General features: G+C 39.6%; 1 protein-coding gene across 10 annotated transcripts in view; it reads right to left on the minus strand.

Annotated features, from left to right (window-relative positions):
- The window catches only part of ANKRD44 (ankyrin repeat domain 44), a 311,687-nt gene that overhangs the window by 64,904 nt on the left and 226,111 nt on the right, over positions 1 to 20,672 (minus strand). For 5 of the 10 annotated variants that reach the window (XM_059878717.1, XM_059878701.1, XM_059878714.1 and 2 more), the window contains 6 exons: positions 17,586 to 17,668; positions 16,347 to 16,464; positions 14,310 to 14,378; positions 12,996 to 13,136; positions 11,077 to 11,160; positions 7,424 to 7,535 (listed from right to left, as the gene is read on the minus strand). In XM_059878717.1, coding sequence (XP_059734700.1) covers positions 7,424 to 7,535; positions 11,077 to 11,160; positions 12,996 to 13,136; positions 14,310 to 14,378; positions 16,347 to 16,464; positions 17,586 to 17,668 — 607 coding nt within the window. The remainder of the gene's footprint in view (positions 1 to 7,423; positions 7,536 to 11,076; positions 11,161 to 12,995; positions 13,137 to 14,309; positions 14,379 to 16,346; positions 16,465 to 17,585; positions 17,669 to 20,672) is intronic. The other 5 variants (XM_015458628.3, XM_015458622.3, XM_059878718.1 and 2 more) reach the window with 3 other exon arrangements.

Raw genomic sequence — 20,672 nt, forward strand, 5'->3', positions numbered from 1 at the left:
GTGGCTTATATTTTTATTCATAGCAGTAAGGAGGCTGCCAACAGCATCAAAATATCTGTGCCCACCCTTCTGCTCCCTCCCTTAAAAAGAGTTCCCTATATGATTTTATGTTCCTCTTCAACTGAATTAACTAGAAGGAAACACAAGACTAGCATTGTTGAAGTTTTCACTGCCCATTGGAAGTCTGCCTGCTGGAAGGTCATGTATACCCTCAGGTCCATCTCTTAGCAGTACATCTGGGGACAGAAAAAAGCCATCACAGACTCGACTGGGGCTGGGGTTCAAGTTCACTGGGTTTTCATCATGTCCTCAGCTGACTGTTAAGCAGCTCTCCTTTTTTTTAATTTAACCCCTCTTCTCTATCCTGCTTTCTTAGTCTTGAAAAGCTTAATTAGACACTGCCAGTGTAAGCACATCTTATACAGAGCCAAGTGCTAACAGTTTACTGAAACCCTTTGATAAATACAAGACACACTTAAAAGCAGCAAAATTTTAGTGCTTTGTTGCCCAAGATACAATTACCTCCAGAGAATCCCAGAAACTCCTAGAATATACATGCAGGGGCATCTGTTGCCCCTATATACTCTTAAAGTTGAAGTTCAAATTAGCTCACAACAATGAAAAAGGGAGAAGGTCCCAAGCCAAATTCCAAGTAGAATCTTGGACTGAATTTAGTCCTAAGCCTGGCATTTTCAAACAATCTCTCTAAATTTTTGTAGATAATTGATGTAATTATATTGGTACATATATTTTTCCATCTCAATAACAAAGCCACAAAAGTCTTTGTTTCACAGGCAAATCTTCAATGTTACAAAAGAAAAATAGGATGCCCATATAAACTCACCAATTCCAAATAGGGGCATGACTCTGATTTTTCTCTCCAGAGTCGGTAAGCACACATTCCAGATAAAGAAAAAGGGAGGCACAGAGCTCTCCTTTGCCAACTCCCTTCCTCCACTCAAACATGAGTTTTATTCAGACACAAGATGCTTTCATAGCCAAGTCTCCATACCGCTTTGATATTTTGATCCCAATTGAATATGACTGATCACAGCTCTCAGCATACATTTGTGGGCAGATTTTTGCTTGCACACACAGTACATATATCTTTGATCAGGACCAGCTGAAAATACTGGCCTAAGTAGGCAGACTTGGCAGAACACTGAACCTTGGCTATTCTATTAAGGCTAAGGGGTTCACCCTACTTTCTAGAAGTATTTTGCTCATGGAATGAATTCAATATAACTTTCTATAAGGAAAATAGAATGAAAACAACTAAAATAATTTCTGCTCCTTTTTGATTACAGCAAAATAGACTGAACACAACACATGGTTTACAAACTCAAGCTTATGATCATACACAGGAACCATAAACCATGAATGCCAAGTAAACACAAAGTTAAGTGTCAGAGTCAAATAAAATATGCATCAAATTTAATGAAACGAATTTAATGATATGCATAATCACAGAAATTGCTCCCTGGGAAGAGAGGCAAAAGAGAAATTTTACCAACCTCACAAATCAGCTACTCTGATGGCCACCCATCCTTTTTAATCCTACTCCATCCCCAAAGGGCAAAGGCCCTACTAGGCCCTACTAGTAATATTTGTAATATTTGTACCATAGCCACATGTGGCTGGCAGCTCCAGTTGGTTGGTACAAACCTCACAAATCAGCTACTCTGATGGCCACCCATCCTTTTTAATCCTACTCCATCCCCAAAGGGCAAAGGCCCTCACAAATCAGCTACTCTGATGGCCACCCATCCTTTTTAATCCTACTCCATCCCCAAAGGGCAAAGGCCCTACTAGGCCCTACTAGGCCCAGGGACCACAAATATTCATTTGCTCTCTCCACTCCTTCTACAGGCCACAAACATAGGCTAGGAAGTGTGACCGAAAGAAGGGTCTCCCTGGAACTCCCTGGTGCTCCAATGGTTACGACTCCACACTTCCACTGAAGGGAGCACAGGTTTGATCCCTCACTGGGGAGCTAAGACCCTGAGAGTCTTCTGGCATGGCCAAGGGGGAAAAAAAAACCCAAACAAATGAAAAGAAAGATCTCCGTGCATAATTCTTGCTCAGAGGCTCAAAGAAGCCATTAAGAGCTTCCAGAAACATGTCTTCCCTTGTCATAATTCTAGCATCTAACCCAGTGGATTCAACTTGTAAAACAGATAATCTCCCAGGTGCTTGTGTCATGAGACAAGGGAGAATACTGGCATGGTGGTGGTGAGTCTTAGAAATGCACCTCTTAGTGAATGCTAGTTAAGTGGTTTGCTTTCCTAACATCTAGAACTCAAAGAAATGGTCGCTTTAAGGACTATGAAGGCATCTTGCTAGTGAGAAAGTTAAAGTTAGAAAAGATGTCCTTTAAAAAGTCCACTTATTGTTCAAAAACAGGCCTTACTTTCATCACAAGGAAAAACACATTTTCCTTCTTTCTTATCTATATGAGATGATGGATGTTAACTAAGTTTATTACGGTATTCATTTCACTACATATGTAAGTCCAGTCACTGTGATGTATGCACTAAAATATACAGTGCTGCAGGTCAAGTATGTATACAATTGCCAAGAATCATTATCACTTTGCAAATCACACAGTGTTGATCTAATGAAGAGGATAATTTCATTATCATATAGAACTTGTGAAACTTTCTGTAGACAGAAAATCTTTTCACTGGATAACAGAAATAATGGCCCTGAAATGACTTCCTGAAAAATGAAAATAACATGCAATATATTATTTACATAGAAATGAGGTGTTACAGGATAATCATTCTCTGAGTTACTACACAATGAGATTAAAGATGAACTCATCAAAGTACTTTTCAGTTCAGTTCAGTTGCTCAGTCATGTCCAACTCTTTGCAACCCCATGGACCACAGCACTCCAGGCCTCCCTGTCCATCAACAACTCTGGTAGCTTACCCAAACTCATGTCCATTGAGTCGGTGATGCCATCCAACCATCTCATCCTCTGTCATCCCCTTCTCCTCCTGCCCTCAATCTTTCCCAGCATCAGGGTCTTTTCCAATGAGTCAACTCTTCACATGAGGTGGCCAAAGTATTGGAGTTTCAGCCTCAACATCAGTCCTTCCAATGAGCACTAAGGACTGATCTCCTTTAGGATGGAATGGTTGGACCTCCTTGCAGTCAAAGGGACTCTCAAGAGTCTTCTCCAACAAACACCACAGTTCAAAAGCATCAATTCTTTGGCGCTCAGCTTTCTTTATAGTCCAACTCTCACATCCATACATGACCACAGGAAAAACCATAGCCTTGACTAGATGGACCTTTGTTGGCAAAGTAATGTCTCTGCTTTTGAATATGCTGTCTCAGTTGGTCATAACTTTCCTTCCAAGGAATAAGCGTCTTTTAATTTCATGGCTGCAATCACAATCTGCAGTGATTTTGGAGCCCCCCAAAATAAAGTCAGTCACTGTTTCCACTGTTTCCCCACCTATTTGCCATGAAGTGATGGGACTGGATGCCTTGATCTTAGCTTTCTGAATTTTGAGCTTTAAGCCAACTTTTTCACTCTCCTCTTTCACTTTCATCAAGAGTTTCTTTAGTTCTTCTTCACTTTCTGTCATAAGGGTAGTGTCATCTGCATATCTGAGGTTATTGATATTTCTCCCGGCAATCTTGATTCCAGCTTGTGCTTTATCCAGTCCAGAATTTCTCATGATGTACTCTGCATATAAGTTAAATAAACAGGGTGACAATATACAGCCTTGACGAACTCCTTTTCCTATTTGGAACCAGTCTGTTGTTCCATGTCCAGTTCTAACTGTTGCTTCCTGACCTGCATACAGATTTCTCAAGAGGCAGGTCAGGTGGTCTGGTATTCTCATCTCTTTGAGAATTTTCCATAGTTTGTTGTGATCCACACAGTCAAAGGCTTTGGCATAGTCAATAAAGCAGAAATAGATGTGTTTTTTTGGAACTCTCTTGCTTTTTTGATGATCCAGTAGATGTTGGCAATTTGATCTCTGGTTCCTCTGCCTTTTCTAAAACCATCTTGAACATCTGGAAGTTCACGGTTCACGTATAGCTGAAGCCTGACTTAGAGAATTTTGAGCATTACTTTACCAGTGTGTGAGATGAGTGCAATTGTGCAGTAGTTTGAGCATTCTTTAGCATTGCCTTTCTTTGGGACTGGAATGAAAACTTACCTTTTTCAGTCCTGTGGCCACTGCTGAGTTTTCCAAATTTTCTGGCATACTGAGTGCAGCACTTTCGCAGCATCATCTTTCAGGATTTGAAATAACTCAACTGGAATTCCATCACTTCCACTTGCTTTGTTTGTAGTGATGCTTCCTAAGGCCCACTTGACTTCACATTCCAGGATGTCTGGTTCTAGGTGAGTGATCACACCATCGTGATGATCTGGGTCATGAAGATCTTTTTTTGTACAGTTCTTCTGTGTATTCCTGCCACCTCTTTTTAATATCTTCTGCTTCTGTTAAGTCCATACCATCTCTGTCCTTTATTGAGCCCATCTTTGCATGAAATGTTACCTTGGTATCTCTAATTTTCTTTTTCTAGTCTTTTCCATTCCACTGTTTTCCTCTATTTCTTTGCACTGATCACTGAGGAAGGCTTTCTTATCTCTCCTTGTTATTCTTTGGAACTCTGCATTAAATGGGTATATCTTTCCTCTTCTCCTTTGCTTTTTGCTTCGCTTCTTTTCACAGCTATTTGTAAGACCTCCTCAGACAGCCATTTTGGTTTCTTGCATTTCTTTTTCTTGGGGAAGGTCTTGATCCCTGTCTCCTGTACAATGTCACGAACCTCTGTGCATAGTTCTTTAAAATAGCACGAAGTACTTTAAAATAGCACAAACTATCAAGATTATAATAACAAACTCTGAAATAAAAGTTCATATGTCCAACGATGACAGATGGTTTTCATAGAGAAAACCAGTGAAAGACAGCTATGTGTTAAGCACACTTTGGAATGCAGGTTCATATGAATAGTTACAGTAGTAAACCTTTATTCTGCCACTGATTAACACACACACACACACACACACACACACACACTTTGTGAGGAGCCTTTCTTTCGTGGGATCTAAAAGATCCTATTTGCTGACAGGTCTAGATCAACTTCTACGACTGGTATTAGAAGGAAGAAGTGACTGCCTTAAGTCCTACCAATATTTTGTCCTATGTCAAAAAGCCTTGGGTGGTGGTAGAGCTTTGACCAACAATGTGGTAAAAAAAAAATTTTAAATCAAGGTTCCTGATCATGGCCCCACTTTCTCCACTGACCAGAGCTATGACTTTGGACAACCCAGTAAATCCCCCCGTGATTTGGTTTGCTCACCTGTAAGATAAGAGATTGCCCCTTGGCCACTTAAGATTCTACTCTAAATTCAATTTAATTTAGAAATTAATTGAAATCACTGGCTTCCTACATCTTCCTATGGAACTGGGTGGTTTTAAAATATATCTACAAATTCTCTGATACTCCTCCCTTTGGAAGGTGGAGTCAATGCTTCACCTCTCTGGATTTTGTGACTGCGGCAATGAACAGATGCAACAAAACATGAACTTCAAGGCTAAACCATTAAAAGTAATACGGTCTCTTCCTTTCACTTGCTAGAACTCTTGCTCACACTGTCTCCTAGGGCAGACGCCTTGGGCAACGTGAGCACCATATAAAACAACCACTTATTCTGGAAACACCATGCTAGAGAAAACCACATAGAGAGAGAGAAAGGCCAAGGAACGTCAACAATCTGAACCTTCCTACCCAGGTGATTGACAAGTGAGAAAAGAAGCCTTTGAAATTATACCAGCCCCAGACACCGTCTGTAACCTCACAGGATATGAACTACAACTGCTCAGCTAAGTCACCCGTGAATTCAGAGATAATAAGTGATAAATGTTGTTTTAAGTTACTAACTTTTTAGGGTGATTTGTTATGCAGACACAGTAACTGGAAAAGGAATAATGATAGAATTACACTGGAGAGAGAAAGTATGCCACCTCCAAAGTCAAGCGAGGAAATCTTTAGCATCCACAAGAACCTCAGAAAAAGAAGACTTGGAAGTCTGCAGGAATGACGAAGACAGGTAAAATTCACCAATAAATAAAAGTCAACAGTAGAATAATCACCTCTTCATTTTCAAACTGGGTGGTCTTCATGAACAGTTTCCCACAATCACAGTTAACAGAAATGTAGTAAGAATGACCCTAAGTGGAACCATCTGAAACCAGCAGCAAGACCAAAGGTAAAGGATCTTGCTGTGGCAACTTTGAGTCATTTCCATGTAGGAGCTCACACTATTGCTCTCAGGATTTCTGCCTTATGCCTTTCTCAATAAACTGCGCAGTTGATAAGGGGCAAGTATTTCCCCAAACATATTTCAAAAAACTCTGAAAAGTAGAACTTCTCCTTCAAAAGAACAAGGAAAAGAGATGGAGTCCAGTAAGGAAGGTGACACCGATCACTGGATCAGAAAGTGAGCCTGGGATACCCCATGTATCCTGGTGAGGCTGAACCAAGGGTGATGATCAGAAGATGCCAAATGGTAGCCTGCAGGAAGGATTCAACCACAAACCCATATTTTTTTTCTTTCTAGCCCACCCAGTGTTTTCAAAACAGGAAATTCCACATAAAAAGCCTAGATTTGTAGTTTCTCCTGAAACACGGGAATTCTAGCAAGCCTGGGTTTGCAGTACCACCTGGTTTCCATCAGCTACTGCTGACTAGCTGTTTCTCCCCTTAAACAGAGCTTGCCCTCTCTATTTGCCACAGTTCCCACCACCCCCTATTATTCCATACGTGGGTTCACTTCACTTATTTTATATTTTTGTCCCTGTAGACATCTGAGTTTGCATCTGGTAACCTATACCAACAGAGGAATTTCAGACTCCAAATCAAGTGTTTCTTGATCACTATAGGTTTGAAATGAGGGCTGGTTTAAAAATTTCAGTAAATTCTGCTGTTACACTCTTGCCAATTTCTTTCCCTAAACTATAGATGCAGGACTATGACAAACCCATGTGCCTAATGGTTATGTCATCTTATGACACATGTTATCAAATACTGGGGTGCTAAGCATGACTCTGGAAATATATACTGCTTCTCTGATACATCCAAAGTATCTTCAAAATAGAAACTGTGTCTGTACCAGAGTCTAACATTCCTAGTCCAAGTTAATGTGGAAATGAATCAATTGTTAGTTAGCTCTGAGATTGGAATGGTAATAAATGGAACAAAGACAGCTACATATTATAAAGGGAAACAATTTAATCATTTGCCAAAAAATTGCCTGATCAATTTAATCCAGGTGATTTCTAGTGGGGGCTGAATTAGGCAGTAAGGGTCTGTTGAGAGATTCAGACCAGCTTTTTCAGGCTTGGGTATATGTGTGTATATGTTAGAGAAAACAAATCAAAACAGCTCACCAATTCCAGACACTGTCTGTGGCCATAGGCAGCAGCATAATGTATGCTATTATAGCCTTCCTTGTCCCGGATAGATGGATTTGCATCATGTTGAAGCAGAAATTCTAGACATCTGTAAGTATAAAGATGAGATGTTATTTCAGAAAACATCCCTAGACCAAAAGGGATAATCAATGTTAATGTTCTCTTACTATCAATGTGCCACAAAGAGCTTTGTGAGTTGAAGTGTTTCTTTAAAGATTCTACAGCAATTAGGGCTTATATATTGGATGTTTTATGTGTATTTTGTGCATCTATCTTTATCTCAGCTTAAAATAGCCATTCTAGAATTCAGGAAAGGTTTTAGGAACTAGAAGAAGGTCAAAGTTGCTCAGTCGTGTCTGACTCTTTATGACCCCATGGAATACAGTCCATGGAATTCTCCAGGCCAGAATACTGGAGTGGGTTGCTGTTCCCTTCTCCAGGGCATCTTCCCAACCCAGGGATGGAACCCGGGTCTCCCAAATTGCAGGCAGATTCTTTACCTGCTGACCCACCAGGGAAGTCTAGGAACTAGAGGGAGGAACTTAGGAACTAGAGGATAATTAAATATTTTTCCCCTTTTCATCTTAAGGTACAGGACTGGCTTGTCATCAAGATTACTAAATAATAAGTTTTAGAGCTCTGTGTTCAAAAGATAAGTTCTCAGCATAGTAAAGAAGTAGTCAAGGCATTGCAAAGGTCTAAACCTCAAAAGAGGTGGGTTGATTTTTTAACCTTGCTATTGGAGACTCTGAGATAAAAAGGTTGGAAAATGAAAGTTTAAGAGAGTAAGAAAACAATAACAGAAAAGAACCTAAGAATAGCCAAAACAATAAAAAGACATAAGGACTGGGCCAACATTTAAAAAATATAAAAGATGAATTCAGTCACCACCTCTGAAGAAAGAGGCCGACACTGTACCACTAGGAATACAGACTAGAGTAAATGATAAATAATACATTTTAAAAGCCTTTTCTGGCACAGTTGTAACTTTTCTGGGAAAAAAAAAATCTTTGCAATAGGTCAGAGGAAGGGGTGCGGTACTGCTTTTGCTGAAGAGCCGGGACACAAGGGGCGTGATGCGTCCTACTCAGGGCCTGCTGCAAACGGGACAGCCCTGCTGGTCAAAGAGGGAAGAGCGCCGCGATACGTCATTTATATCAGCTACATTTCTTGACACAGGGACAAACATGTCCTTTACAAGGCCAGGCTGGCTCAAATTCATACTGAAATCAAAATTGCAAGATTCTAAATAGAAGCTTGTATATTAAACAAGACCTCCCAATAGAAAATTTCTATAGTTTACTCAGAAACCTTAAAATGACATCATCTATCTTTCGGTATAAGGCAAAAGGAGTAAATAAGTCACACACAGAGACAGATATTAAAACAGACATTTTAATTTTTAGAAAACTTGATGAAAGAGAAACTTTTTTAACTAAATATCTACATGCCACATGGTTCATCCATAAAATGCTCTGTAATAAATCAAACTATTATTGGATACCTGATATATCATGCTGTATTCGGTGATTTGGACCTTAAAAGGAAGTCTTTTCTTTTTTTTAAATTTTCATAATGAAATACCCATGGACTGAATCCCAGGTGTGACTCATTTTAAACTGAATTTGGCTCTTGAAATAAAATCCCTCAATAGGGATAGCTGTCTGTGGACACAAAATCCCCAGCTTCTGAAAGGATTATATTCTAAAAAATCAGTTGATAAATTTAACATGTAATTTGGAAAACACTGGGGATTATACCCAAAGAGCATTTAATGCAGAACATAGCTGAACTATAACTGTCAACTCTGCTGTGCTTAGTCAGTCACGTTTGATTCTTTGTGACCCCATGGATCGTAGCCTACCAGGTTCCTCTGTCCATGGGAATTCTCCAGGCAAGAATACTGGAGTGGGTTGCCATGCCCTTCTCCAGGGAATCTACCCAACCCAAGGATCGAACCCAGGTCCCCCACATTGCAGGCAGATTCTTTACCGTCTAAGCCACTAGGGAAGCCCATAATTGGCAAAAGTACTATTAGAAATAACAACAGTATTATAGAATGTAAATATTCTCCACATTTTTCCTAAGGGAAATGAAATCCACTTTTAACTGGGAATGCTTGTCTTTTTTACCACCCAGGGCCCTGCTAAGTTGCTTCAGTCGTGTCCGACTCTGTGCAACCCCATAGACGGCAGCCCACCAGGCTCCGCCATCCCTGGGATTCTCCAGGCAAGAACACTGGAGTGGGTTGCCATTTCCTTCTCCAATGCATGAAAGAGAAAAGTGAAGGTGAACTCGCTCAGTCGTATCCAACTCTTAGCGACCCCATGGACTGCAGCCTACCAGGCTCCTCCATCCATGGATTTTCCAGGCAAGAGTACTGGAGTGGGGTGCCATTGCCTTCTCCGCCCTGGACTAGTAATTATGGCACCTAAGCCACAAAATCAAGAGATGCACATTAGATCAAGGGTGTATTTGCACAAGGAAGTAGCCTTTTATCACATGAAAAAGCTCCCCAGTAGGCTGGTCCCCGCCTTCTCCTGCTTCTGCTCCATCCTTCTCCACCAGCTGGAAGAGGGCTGCTCTGGCCCAGCGCAAGCTTGCGTTTCACTGGAGAAGGAAGCATTTGCTGAGGTGGCTTAAAATTTTACAGTCCTTGAATATTATTACTTTAATTTTGGAATATTAGGGCAAAACTGTGGTCACTGTGTTCTACTTACAGCTTTGTTTCCTGTGCCCACCCCAGTCACAGACAAAGTTAAGTCCCTACAACCTGCACTGGGGCCTTGCATGTGAAGGACTGAGTGCAAACTCTTAGAGCACTACAGCCAGTGCTCTCACAGGGGCGGGACACACAATGTGGGACTGGGCATTCACGCGTTCATTCATTTAACAAAGACTTGTTGACCGCCAGCTACGTGCCAGGCACTGCGCTCGGTACAGCACAACCTTCTCGCCACGACTTCCAGTCCAGGAAGGACTCTCAGAGGATGAAGCATTAGAGCTTCCCAGATATCAACAGTCCTGGGTGCTGGCACTCACTTCATCACAGTAAGAGCTGAATCTCTGTCAAGACACCAGAAAGGGGCAGGCAGGGTGAAGGGGACAGAGCAGCTGTCTGCAGGTGGGGAGGGTGCTATCTGAAGTCAATGAGAGTGTGCCAGAAAGGGAGGGGAGAGTACAACTGGTGTATTTCACACGGAAATCTCAAAACATGTATTTCTAGAATCTGCTAAATAGTCATCCCCAGGTCACAAAAGGAGAGCCTGAGGCCCTCAGAGGAGGCTTTAGTATGTCCCCTGAGGCACATGACACACGGAAGAATCAGAAATGATATTTTAGACATCTGGTTCTAAAAACTGCTGCCCAATCACAGTGATGATCGCTGCAACGGTTTCAATTTTAGAAAGAGTGTGTATCTTTAGAAGAGTATGTATCTGGTATGCAAACAGCCTATTTGAAGGATATATTAAAAGAACAGTTTCTTCTTTATCAAAGGCAAGCCCACATCACTTGCTCAAGACCCCAAGGGAGACCCCAGAATAGTAAAGCTGGCCCACGTGGCAACCTAGAGCAGCAGACAAAGCATCAGTAACCACACCTTGTGCTTAAGCTGAGAAGAAACTTACAATGCAGCTTCCTTTTCCTTCAGCTCTCTGGCTCTTTCAAGTTCTTCCGAATTTTCATGGGCGTTTCCTAAGATAATCTTACTTCTCAGCAAAGGGAAACAAGCAAAAAAAATTACAATTAGTGGCAAAGTTGCTAATGATTTTGGTACAATTTACATCTTAAGAATTGCCCCCCAACCCCAAAGAAGCAATCACTACTAATTTTTCATGGAGGATATACATGGTTCTCTTTAAGTCCATCCAGTAAATCTTTTCTCTCTTAAGGAATCAAGTTAAGAACATGGTATCCCTAAAACTTCCACTGAGGTATCAATGATTAAGGCAGCAATCATGCTGCCCACTCTTCCGTAAGTTTTCTAAACTCCCCAGGGAAAGAGAAAATGATTTAGCTTACAATTCCCTGACACCTACCACATTCCTTGCTGCCTCCTTGTCAGTTGAGCATCTCATTTATCCAGGAATGGGTTCCTAAGCACCCCTCATCTACCAGAGAAACTCTGCACCATCTAGGATTCCTATTCTAGGTTTTAATACATGAAGGATACTTATTCCCCATTCTATTCCAAGTGAATAGCACAGAGCCTGACACATAATGCATGTTCAATAAATGTTTGTTGAGTTAAGAACATGTGGCTGTGGGACCCTGAGGCTACATCAGACTTGCTAGTATCATATGAAGGAAAAAAAGAAGCAGTGTTTTCCAAACTGGAAATATGGATCATGATCTATGACTGAATTTTGAAATCAATTTAGTGGGTTGAAGTCAGTAGGTTTTTTTAATGAAATAAAAGATATCAAAATGCATCATACATAGCAAAAGTAAATAAGGTTTTATGAAATCTTTTTTCCATTTTCCATACATATATATAAAACATATATACATGAGTCTGTATATTAGATCGTGATGTAAAGTGAGTGTCAGTCACTCAGTTGTGTCTGATTCTTTGTGACCCTGTGGACTTTGGCCCACCAGGCTCCTCTGTCCATGGGTTTTCCCAGGCAAGAATATTGGAGTGAGTAGCCATTCCCTTCTCCATGGAATCTTCCCAATCCAGGACCTGAACCCCAGTTTCCTGCGTTGCAGGTGGATTCTTTCTTTACCTTCTGAGCCACCAGGGAAGCCTGGTGTGTAGGTAATTATCTAGTATGTTTGAAAGCCATTGCTCTACAAGAAAGGGAGTTAGCACTAACCATATAACTCAACACATCCATATAACTCAACAGTTCTCTGAACAGGATCACCAAAAAGTATTCCTATGAAGGAGCGCCTGATCCTCAAGTCTTTGAGAACGATATCATAAGCTGTGGGCATCTCTCCCACCTTTTCCCCTAGAACTGGTTCATTTATTTTTGCTTTCCATTCCAAGCCATCTAGTATCCAAACATGATCTAACTTCCTGTCTTCTAGCTTCCGAAAGAGCATTCATGCCCACGTTTGAAAAATGTCTATTTTTAAAATACTTATTTTTGAAAATAAAATACTGATGCTGTATTTGAAGATCACTGGGATTATGCATAGGTGGATATTTTTTACATATGACATCTTTATTAGCAAATGTAAGTTTTACAGCAAATGAAGCATGTAAGTGATGATGATGAAAACCACAGTATACGACAAAATAAATTATGACAGATTTTGAGTGAACTGAAAACCTGAACTTGACAGCTCCACTTGGCATTCAATGCAAAGAACAGAGAGGAGATGCAATTGTGCAGTGACATGTACTAATCAAATGTAAAGAGAGCAGAATGGGAAACCCGGGGTTAGGGAGGAACCAATTCAAACTCCCTCGAGTCTGGATAAGAGGGGATTCTTCATTCACAGTCTCGGTGAGGCAGTATGAAGAAAACTCAACAAGCCCTCCCTCTACCATCTCCCCCCTTCCCATCCCCGAAGAAACAGGACAAGGCTGTTTTACTTTCTATCCATGTCTGATGCAGCAGCATAGTGCAAAGCGGTGCGGCCCCAGTCATCAGTCTCATTCACACTGGCCCCTGTGGTCACTAATGTCTCAATACAGTGGAAATGACAATTTGCAGCTGCATAGTGCAGAGGAGTCCTGAAAAACAAACAGCAATTTATTACATCATTCAGTCTGAAAAACAGATCCCTATCATCAGCACCAGCACAGACAGCAGTATTTGTAGGGGTGTGGAAAGATCTTTGGAGGCCAAGACATACGCCTTTCTCCAGCATATCTTATATGTTAGAACGAAGACTGCAAAGATGGGGGCTTAGACAGGCCATCTCCTTTCTTTCCATCCCAAGTGCCTATCCTGGTTCCCATCTACATGACTGCTCATGACTGCTCCTCTGGGCTCTTGCAATACCATCCCGACTGACCTCCTTTGCCCTAACCCAAGCTCCATGTAACTTTCAGCTGTCATGAATGAAGAACTGGATTTTCTAAAGTCCAATACCTACGTATATAATCCTGTACCAAAACCTTCAGTTCTCCCCAGTGAACAAAGCCTTGATTTTTTAGTTTGAAATTGAAGACCTTCCCAAGCTGGCCTTGGTCTATCTTTATAAAGTATCTCTCTTTCCAAAATGCTGTTTCCAAACAGATTAAACTGAGGTTTTTTTGATCATGTCCTCATTTCCTCTATCTTCCTCATGTTGTTTACTGGTACTGGTTCCCTGTACCAGCTAGTACTACAGCATGACTTAGCTTTGCAAAGGACAAGCAAGAAAAGTTCTAAACCATCCCAATAACCAGAGGGATTATGGGTGGTATGTATGTGAGTGTGTGTATATCATGTTTAAAATGTGTCTAAAGATTTATCCCAAAATGAAATGTTCAATAAATATAATAAAGAGCTCCAGATCTTGTGACCAAATTCTGTCCTGGAAGGGCTACAGTGTTCTACTTTGCGATACAGAGAATTTTCTCAACTATATCCATGTGGAGGATTACATATTTTATATATGTAAATATTTTTATATAATATCTATAAAGTATGCAATCTCCCTCATGGATATAGTTATTTATATCGGAAGGAGCAGAACAATTGGCGCTTCTAAACAGAAGCTGGGAAAGGAGACCCTTTCCTTGTGGCCTGGGCCTGCTTTGCTGGTGTTTCACTTTGCTATAAAAAGGGATTTCCTTCTGAGGATGGAATCTCCCCAGCTAGCTTCCCTGTTTACCATTTCAACATAACATGATTTCCAGATGGACTGCTCCCCACTCCTTTTATTTAGGCACTTGAAGCAGAGTTCCCTGTTTACATACCTCCCACACTTGTCCTTTTTATGGAAATCTGCTCCACTGCTTTGCAAGAGTTTTATACATTCCACATTACTAGAAAGACAGGGAAAGCATTGTTAAGATGGTAGAGGTCAATTGCTGGGCTGTCTTCAGAAAGAGCTCTTTTCTACAGAGTGTATGCACAGATGAAATGAGGACACTAACTTTAAATTCTGCTAACACAAAAGCAACCTAACACATTAGAGTAATGCCATATCATCAGGATCTAAAGTTCCTACAATTCCTTTTTCAAAGCTAATAAATCAATGCATTAAAGAGCCTGATGGAACATTTTCAATTCCATGACTAAAGAATTTAATGATTATTACATGATGAAACGTTTCAGTGATGGTTTCATCATTTATCCTAAAATTCTCTTTCAAAACCATCAAGAGTTTATGAAACAACTCCTTAAACCTATAATAATTTCATGTCACTTTTAAACAATGAGCCAGAATGGATGAGCATTACCTTTTATCACAGCAGAATGAATTCACTATAACCATTTTCGACCCAGACTCTCCTTAACGGAAAATAAACCAGCTGCATTTCCCTGTCTTGGTAATCTAGGTAAATGAATGTGTAGAACCAAGGCCGAAAATGATGTAATGGAGCGTAGTGATCTTCCAGCTTCTTTGTCATTTGCAGAAGCAATAAATCATGTTTAGTAGAGAGAAAAGGACCCATTGAAGTGAATTTTCCTTGAAGGGCATAGAGCTAAATATTAATCCTAATAGGAGTTTCAGACATGAATCCAGAACGGTTTGTTGCCACTTTCTGTACAGGTCTGATATTTTTCAAAATGGGGGCATAAAAGGAGACATTCATCTATCATTGTTCCAAACTTGGGATGCTAAGAAGTGGCCTAGGATTTACTACTTTATTATCATTTAAATAAGAAAGATGATCTCATTAATGAAAAGTATAAGCAGGGCTGTCCCTGCCCCATATCCTCCCTTTACAGTCACCTTTCTCAGAGAACTACTTAAATCATAAAACTGGAAAACTTTCTGAGACCATTATGTGTATAACGTCAATTGATATAAAACACCTGTCTCTTCCTGAATGAAGCCAAAGGATCACAGGCAAACAGATCCATGTTGTATGGATCAGGAAGCTCATATGATGGAGGGATGAGGATAAGGAGGTTATTTAAAAAAAAAAATACCAAAATTATGAAAATAAAACTAAATACAAGACTTTGGAAGGGACCTATACAAATAAGGGGTCCTAACGCTTCACAGTCAATCCACCTCTGTTAAATAGGTAATGCCTTTGGTCATACACAGATTGTACATGGAGCACTGCTGTTCCCTAAGACTAGGAAAATGATTAAGAACCAACACCATACCCAAACAAGGCCATCTGAGGGGAGCCATGTTTGGTCAATGCATGGTCATTTATCAACAAAAAATGATCATAGTCTTAATCTAACCACTGATATGAAAAAGAGTATCTCATGAAAAATTCTCTTTACAACTTAAAAAAATAGGCAAGGATTAAATTACTTCTTGCTTATCCTTTGAGTTTTCTGGACTTTTGCTCACATTTAATCATTATTAGAACTTAAAAAATAAGTTTTGAAATAGGACTAAAATATCTTTAAATGAACATGAATTAACTCAACTTTGGATTTCCTTGATCATTAACTCTCCTTCTAGTAACAAAAGACAAAAACTTAGGAACAAATCTCAAATTACTTTCTTTTGGTGGAAGAGGTACCAAGTAGTTACATATTCTGTAGGCTACAGACCTACAATTTAAAATAAGAAAAAAGAGAGAGAGAGAGAAAAGAAAACAAGAGAAAAAATATTTCCTATATGAGATGGGCTAATGATGTTTCTTTGGAAAAACAAACACATGAGCAATCTGGAAATTCAACGTACGATACTTGATATTGGTAGAAATACTTCTTACCCATTTTATTAAAGAAGTTGCCTCTGATTCACAGACGACTTAAGTCAGTTAAGATGCACTGGTAATTAGGCCATGAGAAAACAACTAAAATTGTTAACTACTCACCCTCCTGCAGCAGCAGCATGAAGGCACGTTCTTCCAAATTTATCTGGGGTGTCTATTTCAAAGCCTGCAGACAGCACGTGCTCATTACTAAACAAGGATACTATGCTATACTTTTGTCCTAGTTAAACCACAAGAAACATTGCAGAGACAGAAAAATCAGTTAGTAGAAAAACCAGAACGCAAGCCATTGTAGTCAGAAAGAGGTTGTCATGGAAACGAATGGTAACTGCTCAAGCTTGGCAATTTTATAGGAAGAACCGTGAAGTCAAGAAGAATTTACTTTCACAATCAGCCCTGGGTGAACTGCAGCCTCATATTTCAATCCCAGGATAAAAATTTATGAAACCAATTTGAGATAAGTAGGGCAATAGACAGGCAGACAGAACACATGGAGAAAACATGGAAGGCAAAGGAGTAATCGTAACATGCTAGAAGAGATATTTTCTTAAGCGTATTATTAGCTTACAGTTGGTGTAAGATTTGGGAAACGTGCTTTCATGCAGGGGTTATTTTTAAACATGCCAAAAGCAGCGAAAGCAGAATCAACCATAAGTAAAGAACTTAAAGGAATAAAAAAAGCCTCTGGGATATCTGTTGAATTAATTCATAAACAATCTTTGCCTTGCAGATCTCTATCACCTTTGAAAGCCAGGAACTTCTTAATACATGGAGGTTGTCAGAATCATTGATAAGAAAGATTAGCAAAGCTCCAAACCAGAAAGAATTTCTTGGTTCCAAATAGGCCCGCATTAAAAAAATAAAAATAAAACCTAGTTGGAGGGATATCAACCAGAGCGATTTTTCAGAGCCCACTGAGTGGGATGGCAATTTAACATTTCTACTATTAAAAGGTAGGGGATTTGGCCTTTTTTCTTTGTTGAAGAATATGAAATGTTACATCACCAATTTAAGCCTCAAAGATGTCTTCTCCTCCTACGACAAACTTCCTGTAAGCTATGGCCATCCCTACCTGCCTCTCACTCTGGATCACCGGAGTTCTAACTTGATAAACAGACAAGACTGTCACTCCGGGGCAGAATACTGACGTTCAAACCATTTCAACACCACGAGCTGCTGGAAGCTGTCACATGCAGGCAGCTGTGGACACAGCTCATCCTGCCAGTCAGATCATGAATGACATGAAGCACAGGCAGCCACTCACTCTGACCAGACACCTGAAGCTACACGGCTCATTTACAGGACAGATTAAGCGTCATCTGTGGTAATGGAGTTACTTACCCGATGACAGTAACTTTCTGCAGCAGTCAGAGTGAGCATTGAGGGCAGCTAAATGTAAGGGGAACATGCTATGGATTCCACACCTGAGGAAGGAAAAAACAGAGCAGCTGATGATTATAGATCTCCTGATACACACAGAAGGGGGTGACCTTTCTAGAAGGTCTCTGATGAAAATTAAATCTATGAGACCTGGCTTGGGGACTCCTGGCTGAAATAATTATGCAATCATTTCTACTTTAAAATAATAAAATCCTGGACTTAAACCACAGTGAAAAATCCCACAACAATAGAAAAACATATTTTTAAAGAAAACATTTCACATAAACAGTGACTCAGCATTTAACATTAATTTCTCTCTTATTCTTTCAGCTTAGCAATTTTATGTATCATTCATATTCATGCATTCATCTATTCAACACTTTATAACCACTAGATACTTTGCTAAGTGCTGGAGAAAACAAGACAAGAAGCTGACGAATTCTCAACTTTGAAAAGCAACCTGTTTTATTCCTTGAGTTGATAAACAAATATTTATTGTTGACCTACTATGTGTTATCTCTTTGCTAAGAGTTAGTAATGGCTGTATTATTAGAAATAAAATTTTGGATGAGAATAAAAACTAATGCTTACCTTTGACAAGTGAAACTTCATCTTTCTGGTAGCCTTTTATAGTGCACATTTACCCATATAAGAAAACCAGTCACGAAATAGTTAACTTTAACCTTACATATATTTCATAAATCTAGCATATTTTCCCTAACAGTAGTACAGAAAGAATCCAGAATAGGACTTCTTAGACTGACCCCTACCATAACATAGTCCCTGGAACAATCCTCTGAGGGACAGGCAGCCTTCTGACAGCAGTGCTTTCTGCCCTTATAATTAAAGCCTCCTCCTCTTGCCCATCACTCTCCTCAAACAAGGACCCAAAGTCAAAGTCCTGTGCTGACTCATAATTCAAAACATACAGCATCATCAGGCAGTTCCTGTGTACTTAAAAGTATGTTAGTGATCTTGCCTCATAATATCTCATTTCATTCAGACAATATATTTCAGATTTTTTAAATCCACAGCATAACATAAGGAGTACAGTTTGTCTATATTTATACCTGCAACATAAGTCATCTAAGTTTCTTCCCTGGCACAAAGTGGCCCATTTCCACATTCTATATTGAATAAAAAACACATATGACTTGAATTTGCTAAGCTTCAGATACATGAATTTTATTTTCTACATAGAAAGTTATGACGTGCATGAATTTGTGAAAGTATATATATGTTCAGATAATTCATGGTATTTGGCGTTCTGCAAAATCTGAGTCTGCCAGCAATTAACTACCTCTCTCTTTTCATGAAAACTTCTATTTATTGATGTTTTTGTTCAGTCTTCCCTCTGTTCATTTTCCTTTCCTTATATGGAGATTTCCAACCCAGTGTATATAATAGCTGGCATCCATCAAGGGATGCAATTTGCCCGTCTTCTGGGCAGTGTCTTGTGGAGGAGAACTGCTTGTAATTGCCTCTCTCATCATTTACAAAAAAAAAAAATTTCTGAAAAGCAATTGCATCAGTGACAACCTTGATGCTCACGAAAAGGAAGGAGGAGTTGGGGGATGGGAAAGAAGCTTTTTATTTGTGCTATTTACATTGTTCCCTTCTGATGCCAATGAAACATACTAATTTTTTTAATGTATAACCTATTTTAAAAGGTCTTTACTAAATGGAACTTAAAGCTAATAAGATTTTACCTAACCATTTTATCTGTTTTGAGGAGTTAAGGCAAAAATCTATGATTAAACATTGCTGGATGCTTGCAAGAAGAAAATGGATAGAACATTTTCTAGAATTATTGTGAATTCCTGTAAGAACATGACTAAACTAAGGAGTGGATTTTTAAAGATTTCTTTGAGTCGTCCTCATTCTTTATATGTATGTGTATGTGTGTGTAAAAATATAAATATTTTAATGAATCAACATACATACATAACTATACACATAATATTTATGATATAGTTTATATAGGTACATAAAATAGTTACCTTTATATTAAACAATACAAGCAAATGACTTAGGGAAAATAGTATCAAACTATAATAAAACAATTAAGAAAAACATAAAAAGTATAAAAGTTTAATAGACTCAGTGTTATAACATATTCTATAAACATCACTATTAATACTTCTAACCAAACTTAACATTTAACACCATTGCCTTTAGATAATTCACCACACTCTATATTAGCTAATAATTTCATTTTTTTTCTGCGGCTACTTAAAAAACTGAGAAGGCAAGGAAGGCAGAACTCTAAAAGGCCTAGGAAAAATTCTCTTTGATAAAATCCACAAACAATAAATGCTGAAGAGGGTGTGGAGAAAAGGGAGCCCTCTTGCACTGTTGGTGGGAAATGTAAATTGATATAGCCACTACGGAAGACAGTATGGAGATTCCTTAAAAAAACTAGGAATAAAACTACCATAAAATGAAAATGAATGAAGTAGCTCAGTCGTGTCCGACTCTTTGTGATCCCATGGGCAGTAGCCTGCACCAGGTCCTCCGTCTATGGGATTTTCTAGGCAAGAGTACTGGAGTGGGTTGCCATTTCCTTCTCCAGGGAATCTTCCCGACCCAGGGATCAAACCCAGGTCTCCCGGATTGTAGACAGATGTTTTACCATCTGAGCCACCAGGGAAGTCCTAAAACTACCATATGACCCAGCAATCCCACTACTAGGCATACACCCTGAGGAAACCAAAATTGAAAAGACACGTGTACCCCAATGTTCACTGCAGCACTATTTACAATAGCTAGGACATGGAAGCCACCTAGATGTCCATCAACAAATGAATAGATAAAAAGGTGAGGTACATATATACAAGGGAATATTACTCAACCATAAAAATGAACACATTTGAGTCAGTCCTAATGAGGTGGATAAATCTAGACCTTTTATACAGAGTGAAGTAAATCAATGAGAGAAACAAATACCGTATGCTGCTAAGTCACTTCAGTCGAGTCCGACTCTGTGCGACCCCATAGACGGCAGCCCACCAGGCTCCACCATCCCTGGGATTCTCCAGGCAAGAACAC

This window comes from Bos taurus, chromosome 2 (assembly GCF_002263795.3).
Source record: "Bos taurus isolate L1 Dominette 01449 registration number 42190680 breed Hereford chromosome 2, ARS-UCD2.0, whole genome shotgun sequence".
Classification (NCBI taxonomy): domain Eukaryota; kingdom Metazoa; phylum Chordata; class Mammalia; order Artiodactyla; family Bovidae; genus Bos; species Bos taurus.